The sequence below is a fragment of the Manis pentadactyla genome, chromosome 3, assembly GCF_030020395.1.
Source record: "Manis pentadactyla isolate mManPen7 chromosome 3, mManPen7.hap1, whole genome shotgun sequence".
Lineage (NCBI taxonomy): Eukaryota > Metazoa > Chordata > Mammalia > Pholidota > Manidae > Manis > Manis pentadactyla.
The window spans coordinates 152,211,962-152,233,099 of record NC_080021.1 but is presented as its reverse complement, the minus strand read 5'-3'; the positions used below and the strand labels follow the sequence as shown (position 1 = coordinate 152,233,099).

The 21,138-nt window shown below is 39.6% G+C and overlaps 1 protein-coding gene across 1 annotated transcript in view; it reads right to left on the bottom strand.

Moving 5' to 3' along the window:
• Positions 1 to 19,600, bottom strand: part of TRPM3 (transient receptor potential cation channel subfamily M member 3) — a 481,810-nt gene extending 462,210 nt beyond the window's left edge. The window contains 2 exon segments of the mRNA XM_036893415.2: positions 19,111 to 19,233; positions 19,236 to 19,600. Of these exon segments, the coding sequence (XP_036749310.1) occupies positions 19,111 to 19,233; positions 19,236 to 19,289 (177 nt within the window). The 5' untranslated portion in view covers positions 19,290 to 19,600.
• Between the last annotated feature and the right edge of the window lie 1,538 nt (positions 19,601 to 21,138).

The window sequence follows — 21,138 nt, the reverse complement described above, 5'->3', positions numbered from 1 at the left end:
AGTCCAACAGCTTTCTGGGCCTTTCAGAAGAAGCGATTAAATCAAGACTCTATTCTAGCTCTCCTTTTAGGGGGATATATGTGTGCTTTGAACACCAAATCTATGAAAGTGAAGTTCTAGCATAAAATTTTCTTTACAAATATGTTTCAAGCATCCCTGTCATACCAAAGCAAAATCAGAAATGATGTTATAAATAATGACATTAAGATTTTGGTTCATAACATGAGCACTTGTATCTTGGTATGGAAAGGACTCAGTTCTTTCTAAGGTAAAGCAAACAAAGCCCTCTCCCATAGCCTCCCAAATCCCTTCCTATTAAGTAAAAAGGAACCACCTGTCCTTGAATCAACTGCCATTGTTTCTATGTTGGTTTAGCTGCAATTGGGGTTTCTGTGGGGTGGAAATGAATTTTTATTCATCACTGTGTTCCTAGTGTCTAGTTCAGACATCACCACATACCTATTTCTGTAAACATTTGTTGAATATTATTTTCCCTTAAGAACATTTTAGAGACAACTTAAGATGTAAAGTCTCAACTCCTGAACATTATACAAGACCTTCTCATCTCCTCCCAAGCTTCTGCCACACTGACTACCTTTCCCTCAAGCCTGCTTCACTCAGCTACTCTGAGCAACTTCAAATCACCCAACATGCCATGCTTCACACCACGATGCTTTTGCAAATCCTCTTTTCTCCACCTGGATATGTCCTTTCTCAGTTCTTCCTGTTGAAATCTTTAAAAATTCATACATTGCAAATGTCACCCATTTTATGGTGTCTTTTTCCTCAAGAAAAAAAAAAAAGAACATAATGTTCTCTTATAATATCTGGAACATTTTGCTATTGCATTTTTTAATTAGAAAGCATTATGATTAATTGTTCATGTCAATTTCTCCCATTAGTTGCTCAAATTCTAAAATGTGTAGATTATGTCATTTTCATCTTTGTATTGCTAATCCTTGGCATGATGCTTGGAACATAAGAAATGCTCTAAAGTAATTATTTAGTTAAATTGATATCTAGCTCTGAGTTCAGCACATATGCTTTGCCCCTTTCTGATAAACCAAATTTTCCCCCTTCCAATATGTGTGTTTTAATAGAATTCTAAGAAATAGTAAACATTTTTAAACTATTCAAAGAAGTAGTGTTATAGTTTTAAGTAAAGAGACTATTACCTCAAATCTTCATTGACATAAGAAAAATGTAAATAAGTAGAGAAATAACATTTTTGGTCATTTAAAAATACCTATCCCTATTAAGTCAATGATGAATTGCACTGTGTATAATTTTCTCAAATACTTATTTTTCCACTGAATCCTGATTGTAACCAAAGTAAATACTATTATATTTTCATATTATAAAATAAGAGTTATTAGAAAAAGTGAACTAGGAAACTTAGAAGAGTGTGACAAATATCTCCCCTCATCATCTAAAACAACCTGTGAAAACTATCTCAACCCGCTGAAGTCAAGATATGACTATGTATTTGAGAAGCTGGCCACATGAGGTCTGAGATTCAGAAGCCAAAGTTAAGGGGAAAAAGTTATTAAATATTGGCACAGTAACTTGTGTCACTGTGATCTCTGACATTTACTTACAGTAATCCCCCCAAAGATAAAAAAAAACAATAAAAACCCTGCCCCGAACAGAAAGATCTTGCTAACAGCTGAGACCTGGAAGTCAGTAAGTCTTCTTACTGCGGTCTAAGTACACTTAATTAAGGAACTAGATGGGATGGGTTGGAGAGAGAATATGCTCAGAAGGTCTTGTCTTCTCTTCAGCTCCATGCAGGCTAACCACAATCACAGAACAAGCTCATATTTCCAGCACTCAATTTGATTAGCTCTTGCAGAGGATGCATCTGAAAAGATTGGTGGAAGCAGGGAGTTCATCACTCAATTGACAGGCTATGCCCTTTTCCTGAAATGTGGACACTCTCCACCCAAACCAAGCTCTATGGAATAACTAGAAGAGGAAAAAATCCCTAGCAGCTCTTCAAAGATGACCATCACCACTAATTTGGACACATCCCTCCCTGGTGATAAAGCCAACATTTTGTAAAACTTCCTCATGTTAACTTCAGCTGGGTTAATCTATAGTCTACCACTTGCCAATTTTCCTTAAAAGCCACAGGCTAATTTGATTTTATTTACAATTTGTAGCATTATATTTCAAGACAGCAAAAACATTTTGAGGGCTTCTCATGTGTCAGGCTCTATTCCCAGTACTTTATGTAAAAAAAACAGCGTGTATAAATGTGTGTAACTCATTTGTATCTCCCAATTACACTGCAATGAATATTATTACTATCTCTATGTTATTTAACATCTCTCAATCACAAGTTTCTCATCTGAAAACTAGACATAATACCTCATTATTAAAGATTAAATGATAAATAATTCATATATCTTGGTTTCTCACCACAATAACAGCTCAAAAAAGTTCATTTTCCTCCCCTCTTTCCTCAACTTTATCTACACTTTTTGCTATTTTTATTATTTTTTAAAAATATTTCTGCAAGTGAAATTTAACATTGCACTATTCATCAGGGAAATGAAAATTATAATACCGTAAGGTATACCTATACACCCATCAGAATGACTAAAATAAAAACAATGCCAATTTTGGTGAGAATACCCAACAACTAAAACTCTCATATGTTGTGTTAAAATAAAGGCAGTATAAAATGACATAACACTGTGCTGAAAAACTCTGTGGTCGTTCTACTAAGGTTAACGCATGCCTACCCTATAACCCAGGAAATCCATTCCAAGTCACATGAAAGCATATGTTCACAGGAATGTTTACAGCACCTTTATTGGTAGGAGCTCACAATGGGAAGCCACTCAAATGTCCATGAACAGGAGAAAGGATAAACCAGTTATGATGCATTCATACAACATATTACACAAAATGATAAGAGAGAATGAAACTGAAGTGTCTCAGAAACATTATGTTGAGAAGAAGCCAGACACAAGAGTACATACTGTATGAGTGACATATTCAAAGTCCTAAAGCAGGCATCACTAATATAGAGTGACAAAGCCTGACAGTGGTTACCTTGGTTGGACCTGTGGTGCTCTTAACACCAGCGAACTGTTGCGGGTAATGTAAGTTACTATGTCTTGATATGGGTGGTGGTCACGTAAGTGATAGTACTTAAAAGGGAAACTATTGAGCTTATAGTTAAAACTCATGAATTTAATTGTATGTAAGTTTACCTCAATTTTTAAAAGTTTTCTTGATGATATTCATCTGTTTGAGTAGTTCACCTGCTCAAGGTATTTTCCAAGCCACTGGAGGATGACCTTCCTAGAGAAGTCAGCTTAAACAGCCTTGATGTCTAGAGTTCACTGGTTTGTTGAATGTGGACACATCTGAATGCACACCTGCCTGCTGCTCATGCGCAGTGATATGCCATTATCAGCTTCCACAGAGGAAGCTCATTATTCCCTTTGCCTAATATCGTATAGCTGTCCAGAGCGAAAGAAAGACATTCTGTGCCATAGCTTTGTTTACTATAATTATCATAGGGCCATTATCACTCTGGAAGAAGACATTTTAAAATGTATAAAACAAGACAAAACATTTCTCCATGATGAGGCTGTTTGCGAAGTTGTTTGGATGCGGAAAACAAGTTTGCCAGGGGCATAAAAAAACAAAGGCAAAGAAAAGCACAGATCCCCTCCTACGGTGTAACCTTCTTAGTAGAGCACCCTGTGGCTGCTGAACAATTCCTACACTTAATGACTAATGAATCTGAGCTCGCCTCTGCATTTGCGCGGCTGGGCGCTGTGGTCCTATCCACAGAGCTGCTTTGCAGTAGAGGGTGAGGGGGTGGAGCGTTGCATTTCAACTTGAGCAGCCTAAACTCGCAGGCTCTTAAGGGACTATGAGCTGTATGCCAGAGCAATATAAACATACCCAGAGCAATATAAACATACCCCCACTCACCACCAGAAGCAGCCCCTGACGTTCATGTCACTCTTTGGGCTCACGACATTTCCGGCACACTTCAGCCTTCCTTATGGGGATTCCCTCAGTGAGTTATACTCTCTAGGATGCCTCCTTGCCTATGCACATGCCACCCTATTTGTCTGGAATATTCTTCCTATACCAACTTCTTATGGTATCTCCTTCAATACTCAGTTTAGGTGTTACATGTTCTAGAAACTCCCAGGCTCTACTTGGAGCCCCTTACGTATGCTCACCAATATGAAAACAGGTATCAAGCCATAGTGTCATTTCCACTTTGCTTGTCTGACTCTCCAAACTCCTAATGAGTACCGTTAATCAGGGACTAGTACTTTTCATCTTTGAAGTTCTAATACTTTGTACAGTTTCTGACATATAACAATAGATGTTTGTAGAGTGAATAAGTGTGTGAAGGATGAATAAATGAATGGGGGAGAAAAACTAGTTTTATATTCCTGTTTTGATTTGTGAACTACTGTACACTTAAAAACAAAAGATGCTCATTTGACAGTATTAAATGTGTATGAACTTTTCCTCTTCCAAAGAACATCGGAACATTAATCTATTACACTGAACTCCCTTAAGCATGGTTAATTTTTTAAAACTCATAAAACTCTTCTCATATTTTATTTACTATTACATTACTACTTTTAAACAATGTACTAGTTGGCTTGTTTTTCTCAGGGATAAAAATTTGGGATGGTGCAATTTCATTCAGCCAGAATCACTGTCAAACCCCATGAGAAGCTCCATTGGACTTGTCAGCAGCGGTAAAACCATGAACCCTGGGGAAACTCACAGAGGCATTCAAGGGGACATTCAGCCTCCTCATGCCATCTTGTAGTGGGACTCTTCAAAGCATTTCTTTTTTATTTCAATGTGTTCCTCCGATGGAGAAGAGCCTACTATTTTTCTAAGCTCTCTAAGCCTCTTCACCAAAAATACTGTCTTTATAGTATCTCTAAAATCAGGTTGTGTAGTTGGAATCCATTTTCTCCCATTACATATTATCAAAAGCTGCAGACTAATTGTTTACCTTCACTTGCAGAGTGAAATCTTAGTTTCGGATTACTTTCAGTATTTTTTAGGCCCGAGTGGCTTTCAGAACCATTAAGCTATTATATATCTAAGGGATTCATCCTAATTGAATTAGTGAAGCATTGTGCCTACATCCTTGCTAAGAGAATCTGCTTCAGACCTCATCACCTACCAGAAGAATGGGTCGAGGTGGCCATAGCTGTATCTGGTGATTCAGTTTCCCTGACCACAGTTATGTAGGCAAGGGTGGATATCTGACCAAACCTAAGTCAATGAGATTCATTAGGAGAGCAGAAGAAACGAACTGCAGAGATGTAAGGGATGTAACTGCAAGATCATATAGAACTGTCAACAATTGTTGGTGAAATAAGAGTAATAGGGGAAGTTGGTTGACAAAAAAAAAAGTAAATATTAGGTGGGCCGAAAGAAACCAAAATAAGAGGCTCTAGGGCCTAATAACACAGAAGTCTGGGCAGGTTGTATTTCCATTCCAGTTGCTGGATATCCTAGAGATCAGCCTTAGAGGAAATTTTTTATTTGTTAGCATGAGTGGATTTCTGTTATTTGCAAGTAAACTGCATCAAAAACAATAATTTTAACATAACTGTAACAACAATCTATGTGATGGCTTGTTTTACATTAGCTTGTCAAAGAGTCCAGATATTTGGTAGGACATTATTCTGGATATTTCTGTGAGGATGTTTTTAGATGAGATTTACATTTAATTCAGTGGTCTTCGAGTAAAGTCAACAGCCACCCATAATGTGGTGGGCATCGTCTAAGCAACTGAAGGCCTGACCCGCCCCAAGGCAAGAAAGAATTCTCCAGAAGACTGGCTTTGGACTTCATCTGCAACATCAGTTATTCCTGGTTCTACCGCAGACTGCCTTTGGACTCGAACTACAAACTCTTTTCTGAGTTCCCAGCCTGCCGGTCTCTGCCATCAGAGTTTGAACTTGCCATTCCTCCACGTTCAGGTGAGCCAATCCCTTAAATTAAACATATATGTTATATTTATGTTGGTTTTTATTTATCTAGGTTCTGTTTCTCTGGAGAATCCTAATAATACAACCTATAATAACTACAAAGTTGCACATAAGTAGCAGGTATTCCTGAAGTCCAACTATTCCCAAGACATCTTGAATTGTGTTCATTTGCACTGCACCATTTCTGCTTTATTAGATTGAAAGGAAGGATCCCATAATTTACTGAATACCAACTGTTTGTCTTCTAACACCAAACACATTAATTTCCGAACACAAAGCAGTATTTTTATTTAATTTATATTAATGGAACCAAGATTCAGAGAAGGTTTGTAGCTTGTCAATGATCATTTTAAGAATGTACCTTTTAATTCTTTTTGTTGCCTAGTACCCAAACAATCTATTTGTTTGTATTATCAATACATGAGGTAACTATAATCTAGCTGGGTCTCAGATAAAGAAAGAGCAAAGGGGGGCATTTGTAAGATGCAGAGGAGTGCAAGGAGGAAATTCTGCATTTGGAATAAAAAAAGTCCACTAATATATGGCTTAACCTACCTGGGTCACAATTGTTTCAGCTAGAAAGAGGAGTAACTGTGTTTACTACTGTTTACTATGTTGCAGGGTTGCTGGAAAGCCCGGTTCATTTGGTGTAAAGCAAAATACTCCGCAAACTGGAAAGGACTTTTTAAATGTTAAGTTTTAATACCATTTCACTTTCAATCTCTGTATATCCCCAGACAGCTTGTGAATAATGACATCTTTTGAAAAACTGAAACATTCATTTTTTTAGAGAGACAGAAAACAAATATTTCTCTACAAATATTTACCAAATGTGAAACTACGCTGTGAGTGGTAGTTCACCACACACCACTCCTCAATGAGTATTAGATGACATTATTATAATTAATGAATGCTTTACTCTCAGCTCTTTCAGATATCAAAGTAGTTTTAAACAAACAGGGGCATGCAATGGCTTTCTATCACTACTATTTAATCCAAGAACATTAGCATTGTAAGGGACCTTAACAATCACCTCATGGTTGGCAAACTGCAGTCCACAGACTAAGTGCCACCTACCCTCTGTATCCAGCCAGTGAGCTCAGAATAGTTTTTACATTTAAAAATGGTAGAAAACAAAGAAAATAAGAATAGCATTTCATGACATATGACAATAATCTGAAATTCAAATTTCAGTCTGTCTTAGTCTGATTGGGCTGCTGTAACAAAATACCACAGACTGCATAGCTTAGGAACAGCAGAAATTATTGCTCACAGCTCTGGAGGCTGGAAGATCAAGATCAGGGTGCCTGCACAGTTGGGTAAGGGGCCTCTTCTAGGTCAGAGACTTCTCCTTATATCCTTCCATGGTGGAAGTGGCTAGGGAGTTCTCTGGAGCCTCCTTCATAAGGCACCAATCTCATTCATAAGGTTTCCACCCTCAGGACTTAAGTTTCCCAAACTCCCCACCTTCTAGTACCATCACCCAGAGGGGTAGGATTTCAACAAATGAATTTTCAACACATGAACATTCGTACCATAGCACAGTGTTCATAAATAAACTTTACTGGAACACAGCTACATTCATTTATTACTATATATGGCTGATTTCTCAGCTACAATAGCAGAGTTGAATAGTTGTGACAGAGACTGTATGACCCACAAAGCTATTTACAATCTGGTTTCTTATAGAAAACGCATTCCAACCCGATCTAACCCAATGCTGCCATTTTTAGATAAGACAAGTTAGGCACTGAAAGATAAAATTACTTATTCTAGGTAACTCAGCTAGTTAATGCAAACTTAGGGCTAAAATTTAGTTTTAATGTCCATTTGATGATACTGAATTTAGTTACTGGAAATTAGCTCTAATCATACTAATCTTTAAATCATGGAGTTTCTTTGTGTTAATCCTGGATTTATCTTGAAATCTCTGATCGCTAATAATGTCATACACAAAATTTGTCTTGATAAAGTAAAATATTTTCTTCCTTCACTCACCAAAATGACTTTCATATTGTATTATTCTTAAATAGTTCTAAGCAGAAGTTATTGTAAGAACAAAATGATGGTAAAAATTAAATATTTCACTTGATATGTCAATCAAATGAAAATATGCTCTGCTTTTAATTCAAAGCAATAATATGGAACCTTCAAACACTTTCAGACAAATTGGCCACATTCAATTTTCTTTTAAGAGATGATTGACAATAAGAAAAGAATTAATCAGTCTCTCAATGTTTAGTGAATAGAACTCGACCAGTTAATTTCCCAAATGTAAGCTAAACTTCGTTTTTTTGTAAAATGAAAAAGAAACTGCGTCTAAAGTTAAAGCACCCCTTTCACATCACTAGGAAGTCTCTATTGGGTATTCAGTGAAATTAATTACGTACTCACCCCTTAAACTGTCATCTTCAGGGGAAATATTTAAAGCAGTATTTCTCAACTGAAGGTGATTTTGTTTCCCCCAAGGACATTTGGCAATGTTTGGAGACATTTTTGGTTGTGTCAGTGGGAGATGGGTGGGGGATACTTCTGATATCTACGGATAAAGTCCAAAGATACTGCTCAATGTCCTACAATCCACAGGACAGATAGCCTTCACAACAAAGATTTATCCAGCCCAAAATATCAGTAATGCAGAGATTGAGAAATTCTTTTTTAAAGGGAAATCATTAGGCTAGCCCAAAACATTCAACAACTGCAAACTGCTAGATCCTGAATGTCCAAGCCATCATTTATTCATGGACTAGTACTATTGAGCAAATATTTTGTTATGGAAGCCTGTATGACAGCTCATTCTGAAATAGTTATTCACTGCTTTCTTCTAGCAAAGATATAGATATGCATGGAGACTATGCCAAAAAATAATTATTTACCTTCTTTCCAGCCACATCTACCATTGATATAACTAACAGCTACTGAGATAACTTTCAAATGATTCTGATCTCTTTCCAAAGAAATTTTTTCCCCAGCAGGAACCTGATAAACTAAGACTTGTTTTTTTACTTCTGTCCATGATACCTGATATAGTAAAATAAGTTAATGCTAACAGAAAAATAAATCCTAAGTAAAATTTACCTTTAAATGGACATGCCAGTATGTTTTTATAGGATTGTATCTACATAGCTATCTCTAGACATTTGCCATAGTCATAAAGGATAAAAGTAAGAATGGCCCAGCAAGTTAACAGTATAGTTTTCCTTCTAACAGTACTTTCTCTAATTCACAGTGTAACCCAGCCAACAACACTATTAAAGTTAATATATTAAAGTTTCTCAGATCACTAAAGTAAGGATTCAAGAGATGAGGTAATTAAATCAAGAGATGAGGTAATTAAAATCTCTCACTTTCTCTTTCAGTAAATATTTTCAAAGCAGATATCTGGTGCTACTTAAAGTTTCTTCTTTGAGTACTTATTTTATTCTGCATCATCTTTACTGAGTACTAATTATTGGTTCATTTCTTTAACTAATCTTCCAATTTGGGGAACATATGAAGTGTATCAACTCAAGCTCAAAGTATTTTTTAATTAGACAAAAATACCAAGACTCTATAATGCCATTTGGTTTTTCTAAGTAGTGACTTCAGAGCACTGCCATCAAGAGCATTTTTATTCATTCCCTCCAACATTTCCCTATTCAAGTATAATTCACCTACCACTCAAAATACCCTAAGATCTTTGCTAAATGATGCACACACCAAATTATCTAAAATATGATCCCTAAAACAATAAGATCTTCAGAAAGAGGTAAAGAGCTAACAATATTACAACATGCTAAAAGCAAAGACAGAAATACCCAGTGACTTTGATGGACATGCATAAAAGGAGAGCCTAATCTGGCTTTTAGGGAGTCAGGGAAATTTTTCCTCAACTCATCCAGCTCACCAGAGTTGAGTATTAAAACATAGGCAGGAGTTAGATAGGAGAATGTATGGTTCAGATTTTGCAGGTAGTAGGAATAACTTGGCCATCTCTAAGGAATTCCATGCTTTGAGGAAGAGAAAAACAAAATATGCAGGCAGAGAAGTAAGCAGAGGACAGATCACTGAGGGTCTTGTATACATACCAAGGAGCTTACATTGTATTTTACGGGAGAAGGGGAACCACTGAAGAAATGTCAAACTTGCGTCCTGGTCTTTCTTGCATTTTGAGTGGATCATGCTGGTGGCTGTGGGAAGGACCAATTTGAAGAGGATGGCTGTAGTATTTTGGGACCAAGAAAGAGGGAAACTGATCTTGGGAACTAGGAATAGACAGAAGGGGGTGGATCAAAAACATATTTATAAGGAAACCTGGCAGAACTGATTGGCAGATTATGTAAGAATGAGAGCAAACCAAGCTAAAGGCACAAACCCAGGTTTTCTAGTTTGGGCCACTTGGTAAAAGGGTGGTGGGTTTAGCAATTGGGAGAAAGTATAGAGGAAAAGCACATGTGAGGGGTCAGTTCATGCTGAATGATTAGAGCAAAAATTTAGACTTAGTGGTCTTTGCTGCAAAGTTTTTCTGCCTCCAACCATGTAAGTGTATCACCATTTCTTGAAGTAAAGAAATGATGGTTAACATGCTATCTTTCTTTTAATCCAGGAGAGCACCCACTGACCACACATTCCTAGCACCTAAAATAGCTTTCCTGCATGATCCCTTAAGAAACAATTATGAAAGTCATGGGGCTTTCAAGGTGTGGAAATATTATGAGGCTATACAAATGTATAGAGAGAAATTGGGTGCTCCACTTTTAACAATAAAAATCAGATACAGGGCTATCATTTTAATGAGCAAATGTCTCTTTACTAACATGTCACACTTCAGAAATACTGCAGGGCATAAGGCTCATCTGGGTTGCTTATTAAAATGCAGATTCTTAATGTCCTCCTAGTGGTTTAACTTCGTAGGTTTGAGAGGAATCCCGGGAAACTGATTCTACAACAGGCAGTCTTGGACCACACTTTGAGAAACTCTACTTCAGTAGCTCATTTTCATGGATAAATCTCCCTCCAAGTAAGGCAATTCAATATATAAACTGTTATTGTTAATGGATTTATAAACAACAGAATCCTTTCCTTCCTTCATCTATCTATCCATCCATCTGTCCACCTGTCAGAGGCTCTGACAAAACCTCACTCCGTTTTGAAACAAACTAAGAAGGTAAACCTCTCCTTCCATGATGCCCTCTAACCAGACCTTTCTGAGTTTCAGGTATATTGCCCAACACCCGCCCAACACCCCCCTAGAAAACACATAAAGACATTCCCTTCCCAAGTCAGTTTTGAAGCACACAGCCTCCTTGATGCCAGCAGGTCTGCCTGCAAGCCGCTGATTAACTGCTTGGCTCCTCCTGTCTCTGTGAAGTTCCCCTTTAAAATGCTCTCACTCTGAATGGCACCCTGGAGATGGTGTTGGGACACTAGCCTACCATGTTCCCAGGCTGCTAACTTCCTAAATAAAGCAACCCTTCCTTTTCACCAACCCTTTGTCTCTTGAATTTTGGACTTTTGAATGACAAGCTACTGAACTTGGGTTTGGAAACAAGCAACGGCCCAGTAACAGATCCATCCATCCATCCGTCTCTCCAACCATCCATAATCTTTACTTCCGGGCGGGGGAAGAAGCAGCAAATTTATCAGCGCTGTCCCTGACCGGAAGTTCTTATGCACATGCATCTGAAAACAAACGTAGAGAAGAGCCACTGGTTGGAGAATCCCCAAATGCTTTTAAACATATATTTTATGTACAATAAACATAGAAATTAAGCATCCCCCTACTAGAGATTTTCTGGTACGTGCCCCCACCCAATTATAATACCATATCTTCCTCATATTCTCAGGAACCAAGAAAATTTTGTTCAGCTCAATTTCTCACACTTAATATTAAACAATACTAGGCATCACTTTTTAAAATTTTCAAGTATAAAATTAATTTTAATTTTGAATGTGTTTTTCAAATGAAAGCCCTGGATATTTCCTTCCTCTGCCTGCCTGTCCAGAAACCTCTTCCTTCCTTAGTTTTTTGAAGGCTGGAAGGTAGGGCAGGCAGGGGCAGGTGTGGCAGCGGGGTAGTGGGTCTCTACCATGCGGGCATCTGCTGTGCCTGCTTTGGCCTTGGTCTCCAAGAATACTGGCCACTGCCCACTTGGTACTATCCCATTACCACTGGAATCTAAGAGGCATTCCTTTAAATGGCCACTACAGTTCCAAGGGCCATTAGAGGGGAAGGACACAGGGGAGATATTCTGGATGCTGTACAGTCTTGACGATGGCCACTATCTTTGGGAGCTCTGCTTCAGTCTTATCTCTATCTTATCTATATCAATTAGATAGAATGGAAACATCTGAAATTGTGTGTCACACGACTAAAAGAATTCATGAAAACAATACAGAGAAGTGTCATAGAAACAAAAAATAAAAATAGGGACAAACATTCCTGCAGATTAGTCTATCATCGACAAACCCAAACAGTGCAGCTGAACTTAATTACTTCTCTATCTGTAAATTATCTCTCTTGATTAAATTTTGAAAACCCATGAACTGTTTACTTAAAACCTTTTGCTCCCACTGTTGACTAACACAAAATCTGTTCTGCCCAGATGCTAGCATAAGAGAGGGCATTTAATGGAGCTTCCCTCCAGCTCAGCTGTATCTGTGGCAGCTTTTCTCAATGTGCGGTCCTTCTAAGAGCTGTTCACATCAGAATCACTGGGAGAGCTTGTTAAAATGTAAATTTCTGGGCCCACCCCCTACCTACTAAATCAGCACCCCTGGGGGTGGGTTTGAATATCCACCTTGCTCACAAGCTCCCCAAGTAGTTCCTAAGCACTCTTAGGATTCCTATATCCTTCAAGCTTGTTCTTGCGTTTATCCTTCAATGCACATTGACTAAATACTTTTTGTCACCCACCATCTCTTAATTTTTTCTCATGTGAGATAATGGAAGGGAGAAAGGATTTGATCCAGGTGTCTGCAGATGCGTTTGGAGCCAGAGGAGCCAGAAGGAGAGAGGGGGAGGATGTAAAGCCACTGCGGAGAGACAACGGTCTGCTTCCCGGCAAGAGGTCCCCTACCAGGAGGGCAGAACCCCTTCCCTGGAGACAGACGTCGCCCCACGTTACTGTGACTCCACCAGTCACCCCAGAGCCAGGCGGCCCTGTACCTGGACATCCCAGCCACATCCTCCCTCATCCTCCAGCCGCCACACACCTTCATTTTCTTCCTCCACAATAGAGGGCATCAGAAGGCAGAGCTCTCAGAGACAGGGTAGGGTTTTTTGTTGCCTCGGGAATTTCCTTCAGGCTGCCCGAGGAACATTTCACAAAAAGCAGGTCACATGGTCACTGTTCAGCAGCCTGAGCTGAAGCCACCATTTGAAACACACCAGACAGATTTTCTCTCTCCTGAGTTTTAGTTTGAGCACATTTTCTTTCTTTCTTTCTTTTTCTTTCTCTCATTTTCTTAAAGGAAATCTGAGACTGGCATGCTGAGATGGAAAGATGGAAGTTTCTTTATTAGTAGCCCTTAAAATTTTGCCTAACGATACACTGTTCTCTTAAAAGCATTTCTTCTTCAAGTTTTCCATCCTTAAGGCACTTAGTGGAACTAGTCCAAAGCAAGTTCCCTGACCTTGCTTGCCACCATTTACCAACATAGCTAGATACAGTAGGTGTAGGTTTCCTGTCTGTGGAAACTTAATGGCTATTCACCAACATGTGGTACAGAAATGCCTATCCTGGCTATGCAAAAATTCAGGTTTATTGATATTATTTTCACTGCCCTATAAAGATTCAAAATTTTAGATATGAAAGGGAGACCTTGAAAGTCATACATTTAAAACACAAATTGGAATGAATATCAACATAATTGTTTCCTAAGAGTTTTCTAAGGGAGAAAGACAGACATGAGCAGCAGGGGAAGGGGAGGATAAGGTTCAAGGGAAAACTGCCCAGTTAGGGGGTCCCACGTGAAGACAACAAAGGCTTTTCAGGAAGATAACTCCCTTGCCTATAGGACCAGGCCACACTGGTCCCAACCAGGTCCCCAACACAGGCATGATGGACAAAACTAAGAACCACCCAAACCACCCCTCATCATAATCTCATTCAAATAAAATTGCAGTTTTGCCCCCTGACCTACTTTCCCCACCCTTGGGCTTTTCTATGTGCATTTTGGGAAAAGACATGCACACAGAGAGGAAAGGGTGTATAAGTAGAACTGTCAAACAAATGACCTCACTCTATCAATGAAGGAGGCGCCTCCTGGTTGGGACATGATCACTAGATCCTTTCTTAAAAGTTTGGGGCCTTTGTTTATCTGCCTTGAGCTGGCCCACTCCTGCCTTGGAGTGCATTCAAATAAAACTTTCCCTCTGCTTTGCTATTGTGTCTCTGCCTTTGAATTCTTTGTTTCAGTGGGGACAAGAACCGAGGAGGAGTTTGTTCTCCTCCCGTAACAGTTTGAGAACACAAAAGGGAAATCAATTTCTGGAATGCCTGGAGTCAACTGCTGAAGACAGACCCAATTCATTTTGTCCTTAGGATCTTGCTATGCTTCAGGGACAGTATAATGGACGTCGGTTACCATTCCATGGAACTAGAGAAGTAAAAAACATTGGTATTTGGGCACAGTTTATGCTGATCTGGTTGCCTAACTTGATCACTGCTCTTTCAATTATCTCCCTTGTGTTACCCAGTTCATTTTCATTAATCTTTCTTTGGATAATAACATAAAACAAAGAACAAAGAACCAAAATTAAACAAAACTCTGAGCTTTTTCACTGGGTTCTAAAAACTAGAATTTACTATGCATAGTTTTAGAAGGCAGCAGGGTGTGTGCAAAAAAAATAATATACAATCTAAGAAAGTTAGAAGTGATGTTACTGACTGTATATTACTTACTTCAAAGAGTTATAGTATCAGGCATTCATGGGGTTCATGCTCATAAGTGACATGGAATTTTATTTCTTACTTTTGTCTCAAAATCGATCAGTAACTGGCAGACACTTTTTATGTCACCAAAGAGGAACCATGAAGTGAAAACTCCTGTCCTTCCTTCTCGGGACCTTTATTCTCGGACACCAGGACCAGCATCCGACCAGGCAGCAAAGACACAAACTCGGATGTCACCCTAAATTCTTCCCTCCACCACAGCTAATCAACTGAACAGGTCCTTGTTTATTTTACCTCCATTACTGTTGTCTTGGCCTAGGGCCACATCAATTCTTCAGGCCTCTCAGCTTCCAATTTAATCTCTCAGCTTCCAATTTCTCCGTCTCCCATCCATTCTAGATGCTACAGCCTGAGAAATCAATTTAATACCTAAACTTGGCAGTCATCTGTGAAAGCACTCCCTAGTTTACAGGGTAATTGTCAAAAGCCTTAGCTTAGCAAACAAGGCCCTCTAGGATATAAACCCTGCTAGTGGTTCTAGCCCTCCTTCCATTTCAATAATCAATCCAGTTTAACTATTTTTAGCCTTAATGGACTATGTTCTTCCATGCCTACAGGACATGGCAGGCTTTTCCACAGGGAATCATAGTATTGGATCTAACTCAAGTCAAGACCTAACCTCTTCATTTTTAAAGAGGAGAACACCAAGTTACAGAGAAGAGAAATAACTTATCCAAAGTCACGGGCGTGGGTCAGGAACACAATGGAATCAAGGCACTGTGTTGAGGCCTACCTGTACAGAATATAATTTCTTTAATCCCTTTCTGACATGGCTCAAAATAGGCAAAGTCACACTCCTGCTCCATATAAGACTTTGAAAACCCTAAAGTGATACTGATCATTTGGTCTGCATCAACAAGCTGGCTTGAATGTTTGCATCCAAAACCTGTCACAAGAATAGAGCTTCGTGTTCCCCCAGTGCAACCCATTTTCCAGAAACCTTTGCTTTTGTAAGTTCACCAAGATTTCGATACAAAGCCCTCAGCCCTAAAATAATTTTCAAATTCAATAGACATTACCAAAAATAAAACCTCCCAAATAAAACAATAGCAGAGACAGACATGATAATGAATATGAAATATACTAAGAACATTCTGTCACTAAAATAAACTTGACTTCTTGTGATTAATAGTAAGATGAAATCTTGAAACACGTAATGAAGCAAACGAACACGAAGAAATAGTTTGGAAAGGGTCCCACTTGAAATGGATTCGTTTGAAAACAGCCTCTGTCTTTTGGCTATCATCATCATGTTCCTGTCCAAAAATTCATTTTCAAATGTTATTTCCAAATGCAATCACAAATTGAAAATGTAAGTTGGTCGGCGTGTTCAAAATTTGCTCTGAGATGTACAAAACAGCAAGTGAGCTGTTTTCAGAAGGAATAATAAGTATATTCCAACATCCACTGGACTTAATTCATGTTTCAGATCCTGGCCTTCCCTTCTAATTCTTCAGTATCCTATTTCTACTAGGAAATGAGAATCACAGGAAACAGGATCACGAAGCCATTTCTAAACATTAGCATGTTGCCGACCTAAGTCAGTGAAGAAACACATTTTCAACGAAAGGCCAGAGAGGCAAATTGGCTTAAGTTCAGTTTGTCAGAAATGGTGAGTGATTTTAGCTAACTCTAACCATACCATCATGCCCTACACTGCATTTACTGACAAGTCAGGGCACTGGAAAGGGCATCTCACATCAGCAAAGTGCTTGGAAGAGGAATAAAAATTACCTGTTGAATAGGAGAATTGGGTTTGTTAGCTTATGATTTCAACAGACTCCTGGATGCCCAGAGAATCCATCCATCAAATTAACTTGGTGGTGGTAGTGTGGGGGTGTAGAATCAGAGACGGAGATGGGAGGGAAGGGGCAGAAAGCAAAGAACTAATGGAAAGCATTACTGTCACTGGGTATTTAGTGTATAGACCAAACCAGGAAGAATACTAACCAGAAGATGAAAATTATCATTCAGGAACTTCCATTTTACATGAAATATAAAAGCAGGGCAAGAATACACAGGGGTTAGCCAAACAAAGATAGGACGGCAATGATTCAGAGGGGAAAATAAATTACATGACATTCATACCCAGAATGTTGATAATACAATAACTCATACACAAAATTAACTTTCACTTCTTTCTAAGTATTGCTGAAAGAATTTGGTATCCCCCCCTTTTTTTTAATGAGTTTGAAATGTTCTCAATATCTGAAGTCTTCCAGGGCAGCTATGATCTTTCAAAAATACAGATGTCATTTGGAAAGAAAGTTCTCTAGTAAAATACATCCTGTCTTTCAGATATTGAGAGAATTGGAAGGATGCTCATGAATGCAATTTATTAGATGAACTGTTATAAAGCACCATGTTAATTAAGGATGATAGGATTGAGCTGTATGCCAATGGTGGTATTGGTGTAATATTGATAATGTCTACTGGTATATAGCACAGACAGTATTTTAAGTTAAAAAAAGGATGACAGTTCCTCTAAAATTATGCAAGGTACTTCAAATAGTACTTATCTGCTGGTTTTGTGACTAGCAAATGATGAACAGCATTTTCCATTAAAAAAAAACTTTATTAATGGAAATATAGTGAGGGTGGTATATACACACCTGTTAAAAAGTTAATTATGTCAGCTAAAAAGCATTTGGGGGAGTAAAGCCAATGGATAAATTTGACTGAAAAATGTTTCCCCTTGCTCATGGAATTGCTGGAGTCAATTTTCTCAGTCACACTTAGATTTGCCAAGACATTCTTTGCCCCAGATCCCTGATTCAGTAGTGATCCTGGAAGAAAATTTACATCCATTTGTTAGTTCCCTGGCCTCATTCTTTTTCATGCCCTATCATCCATGTTCCATGACAGCAAAACCACTTACATCCAAGGAAGCCTGTCTTCCATTCCCTGTTCCCAAACCTGTTTGTCCCCCTCAAGACTCTTTTAGGGAAGCAGCCATCACCATGACAACAATCTGATGGGGGTTTGGACAGGATGTGGGGCAGCCTTTGTGAAAGTTAGTATCAGTTTGGGTTGAAGAGGATAAAGAAAACTCAGACAGTGGGTAACACTCTGCTGTGGGGAGCCACTTACGTAGCTGTACAGAACCGACTGTCCACATCAAATTTGTCCCAGCCAGAGCACAGCCTCAGGAAAAAAAAATGTTGCTAGAGTAATTTATTCGGGACTAATTCCTTAATCCTCCATTGCGGCTGACTGGACTCAATGTCCAGGGGTCATTAGACAACAATATCATATTAATATGGAAAACAGAATAAAGAACTTTGTCTCTTTAACTTCCAGGGGAGGTGGGACATCCAGGGATAGACACGTTTCCCGAGTAAGTGTTACCACATTCTCTTTTCTGGGGAAAAATACTTGTTTTCTACACCTTTTACATTTCATTTGTATTCCCCTTCCTGTAATGCAGATGATGAAGGTGAATTATTGTGGAATTGTGAGGACTTTTTCCAGTATCTTTAATGCCTTTGCTTCGGGAAAGAGGAGTGTTTGCAGACACCAGGTAACAATTCTAGCTCAGGTGTAGTGCCCTTCTTTTGTGTAACCCAGAAGAGAGCTCAAGGCATAGGCTCACTATATATTTAACAATACTTTCCCACTAGTGACTTCACTTAGGAGACTAAAATTACCATGCCTATTTTAAAAACAAGGATACTAAAAAAGTCACAATCTGATGAGGCTCATTCTTTGTCTTTACCTGAGCGACCACCTAAGGACACAGGACTTTTAAAATAATGAGGAGAATCCTTTGTTCTCTCATGCTGCATTTAAAGGGAATGTGGGTCAAAGGGCTTCCCCAGGGAAGGAAACAAAACCCAGGAGCCACACACCCAAGAGTAGGAGATTTCCCTCCCACTACTGTTTCCACCCTCCCAAAGAAGTTAATTAATTCTATTTTAGGGATGTTTAGGGGGGGCATGCAGGCAGCCCTTTCTCTGAGACCATAATCTCATTCCTAAATGTGGCTCAGGCCATCCTCTCCTCCCTGACACTACGGAGGTGCGGGCGCTGAGACCCCGCTCTCCAGCCATGGACAACAGAGCCAGAACCACAAGCATTTGTGCTCCTCAAAAGGTACATTCCAGCCCAAGTGTGCAGTTGGGTATTTAGACCTGAAAAGCACAATGAGAGCCATTCAAAGCAGCAGGTTACAGTACCTTAAGAAGTCTGACAGACGGGAGAAAGGCTGCGTGGCACAGCTTCCGGATGGTCCAGTTTAGGGGTCGAGGAGCATCAGTTTGATTCATGACCCCTTGCAAATTCCACCGGGAAAACCAGAAAACTGCAAAACCTGAACAATGCCTAGAAAATAAACGATGCCCCACGGCCCTGGCATCCCATGGTCACCTCCACACCTGCAGATTCCATCAGGGCAGAGGCTTCCTCGAACTTGGGAGACTCGTCAAGTGGCTTTTGCCTGAGCCACTGAACCTTCTTAAGAAAGCCACCTCCCCTCTCCCTGCAGCCGTGCTCGTGCATGCCAAATGTGGCTGAATGGAGGCACAGTGCCTGCTGCTTCGGGGAGGGGATGCACGGTTCTGAAGGAGAGGGATAGCCTGCACGAAACAGCCTGTGGTTGGAGTCAGAGCAGCCTGCTCCAAATGCGCGCTCCCTCTCCTGCTCTCCGCCCAGTAAACGCAGGTCAGGCGTTGGGGGAGAACCCGGGCCATTTGCTCGGCTCACTTGGTTTGGGGGGGAGCCAGGAGGGGAGAAACAGGGAACATCAATAAAGCCAGAACAGGGAACTTGCACTTTCTTGCACAAAGCATCTTTGAGGGGCTGGAAACTGGCACAGGGGGAGGGGCTAGGACACAGAGACAGCGGGATGCCTCCGAATGATAAGATAAACACTTCCCCTTGATTTATGTGACACAATAAGTTGAGAGCTATTGTAAAATGAATCTGTAGTAAAAAGGATCTCTGTCGTGTTCTGGGGTTTCTATTAACGGTGATTGACGGTCTTTACTGTGATATACACATGATATAGATGACAGGCAGCGGCAGAGAGAAAAGCCAACTAACACAGACACGAGGAGCGGTGAGTTACGCCTTTCGTAGAAAGCAGTGGTAACGAATGTATGCGTGGCTTACCTTTTAGAAATGGCACTTTCTAAAGTGGGGGTTATACCTCCTGGAAAGCCACTTGACAGTCTTTCTCTGCAACAAAATTTTAACCCTTAAGGTACCACATGGATATATTTTATAAAACACAGTTTCCTGAAGTGTGGATACCCACCCCCATCATTTTCTAAGGATGGTCTTACGAGCGAGCTGCTGTGTTGGCATTTTAATCTTTAGGGCTCCTGTGGTGCAAGAGAACAAAGAGGAACTTCTCAGTTTGAAGGCAGAAATTGGATAATTTCACCTCGAATAGTGAAGTTTGGGTGGTTGGGAAGAGGAAGGAGTTCATGTCAGTTACACACTTTAACTCCCTATGCCCCCACATCAGACCAGGGGGTGCATCCCATTGACTGGCTACCCAGGAGAATCCCCACATTCTTGGAACTTTGTCATCTAATTTTTTCTCTTTATGTCCCGCCCTATGACTGTACAGCTTTTCCATTTCTAATTAACTAGAAGAGAATAGCCAATCCCAGCTCCATGACTGTCACGCCTTCTGAAGCAGAATCAGAAGAGGTGAGAGCAGAGGTACTTTGACCTGCTGTAGTTCAGAATTTGAGACAACACATACCCTCCCTGGAGTGTAATAAATACCTGACACATTTCATTGCAACACTATGTCCCTCATCACGATCCTGTGTCACAGATCTAAGGACACTACTGCAGAAAATCTAATCTACTGGTGGAATCCAGACCATTGACTTGCCTTGTATAATAAAATTCAGTATCTGATTATCTTCTGTTAAACAGTATCACTTTATCAGACCCCACACACAGTTGGTTAATTATCTGTCACCATTCAATTTCCACAAAGGATGAAAGGTAGGTTTTAAGTAACAGCAGCTAACATTCACGTCAGGCACTATGCTAGACACTCTCCATGCATTACTTAAGTTCATGTCGACAACCACCCCATGGAGTAGATGCTATTGTCATATCCCCATTTCACAGATTAAACAACTGAGGTCTTGAGAAATTAGTAATGGACCTAAATCATATTAACTAGTCAAACTGGAATTTGGAGTGAGATCAGTCTACTAGACCACAAAAACAAGCTTTCTCTT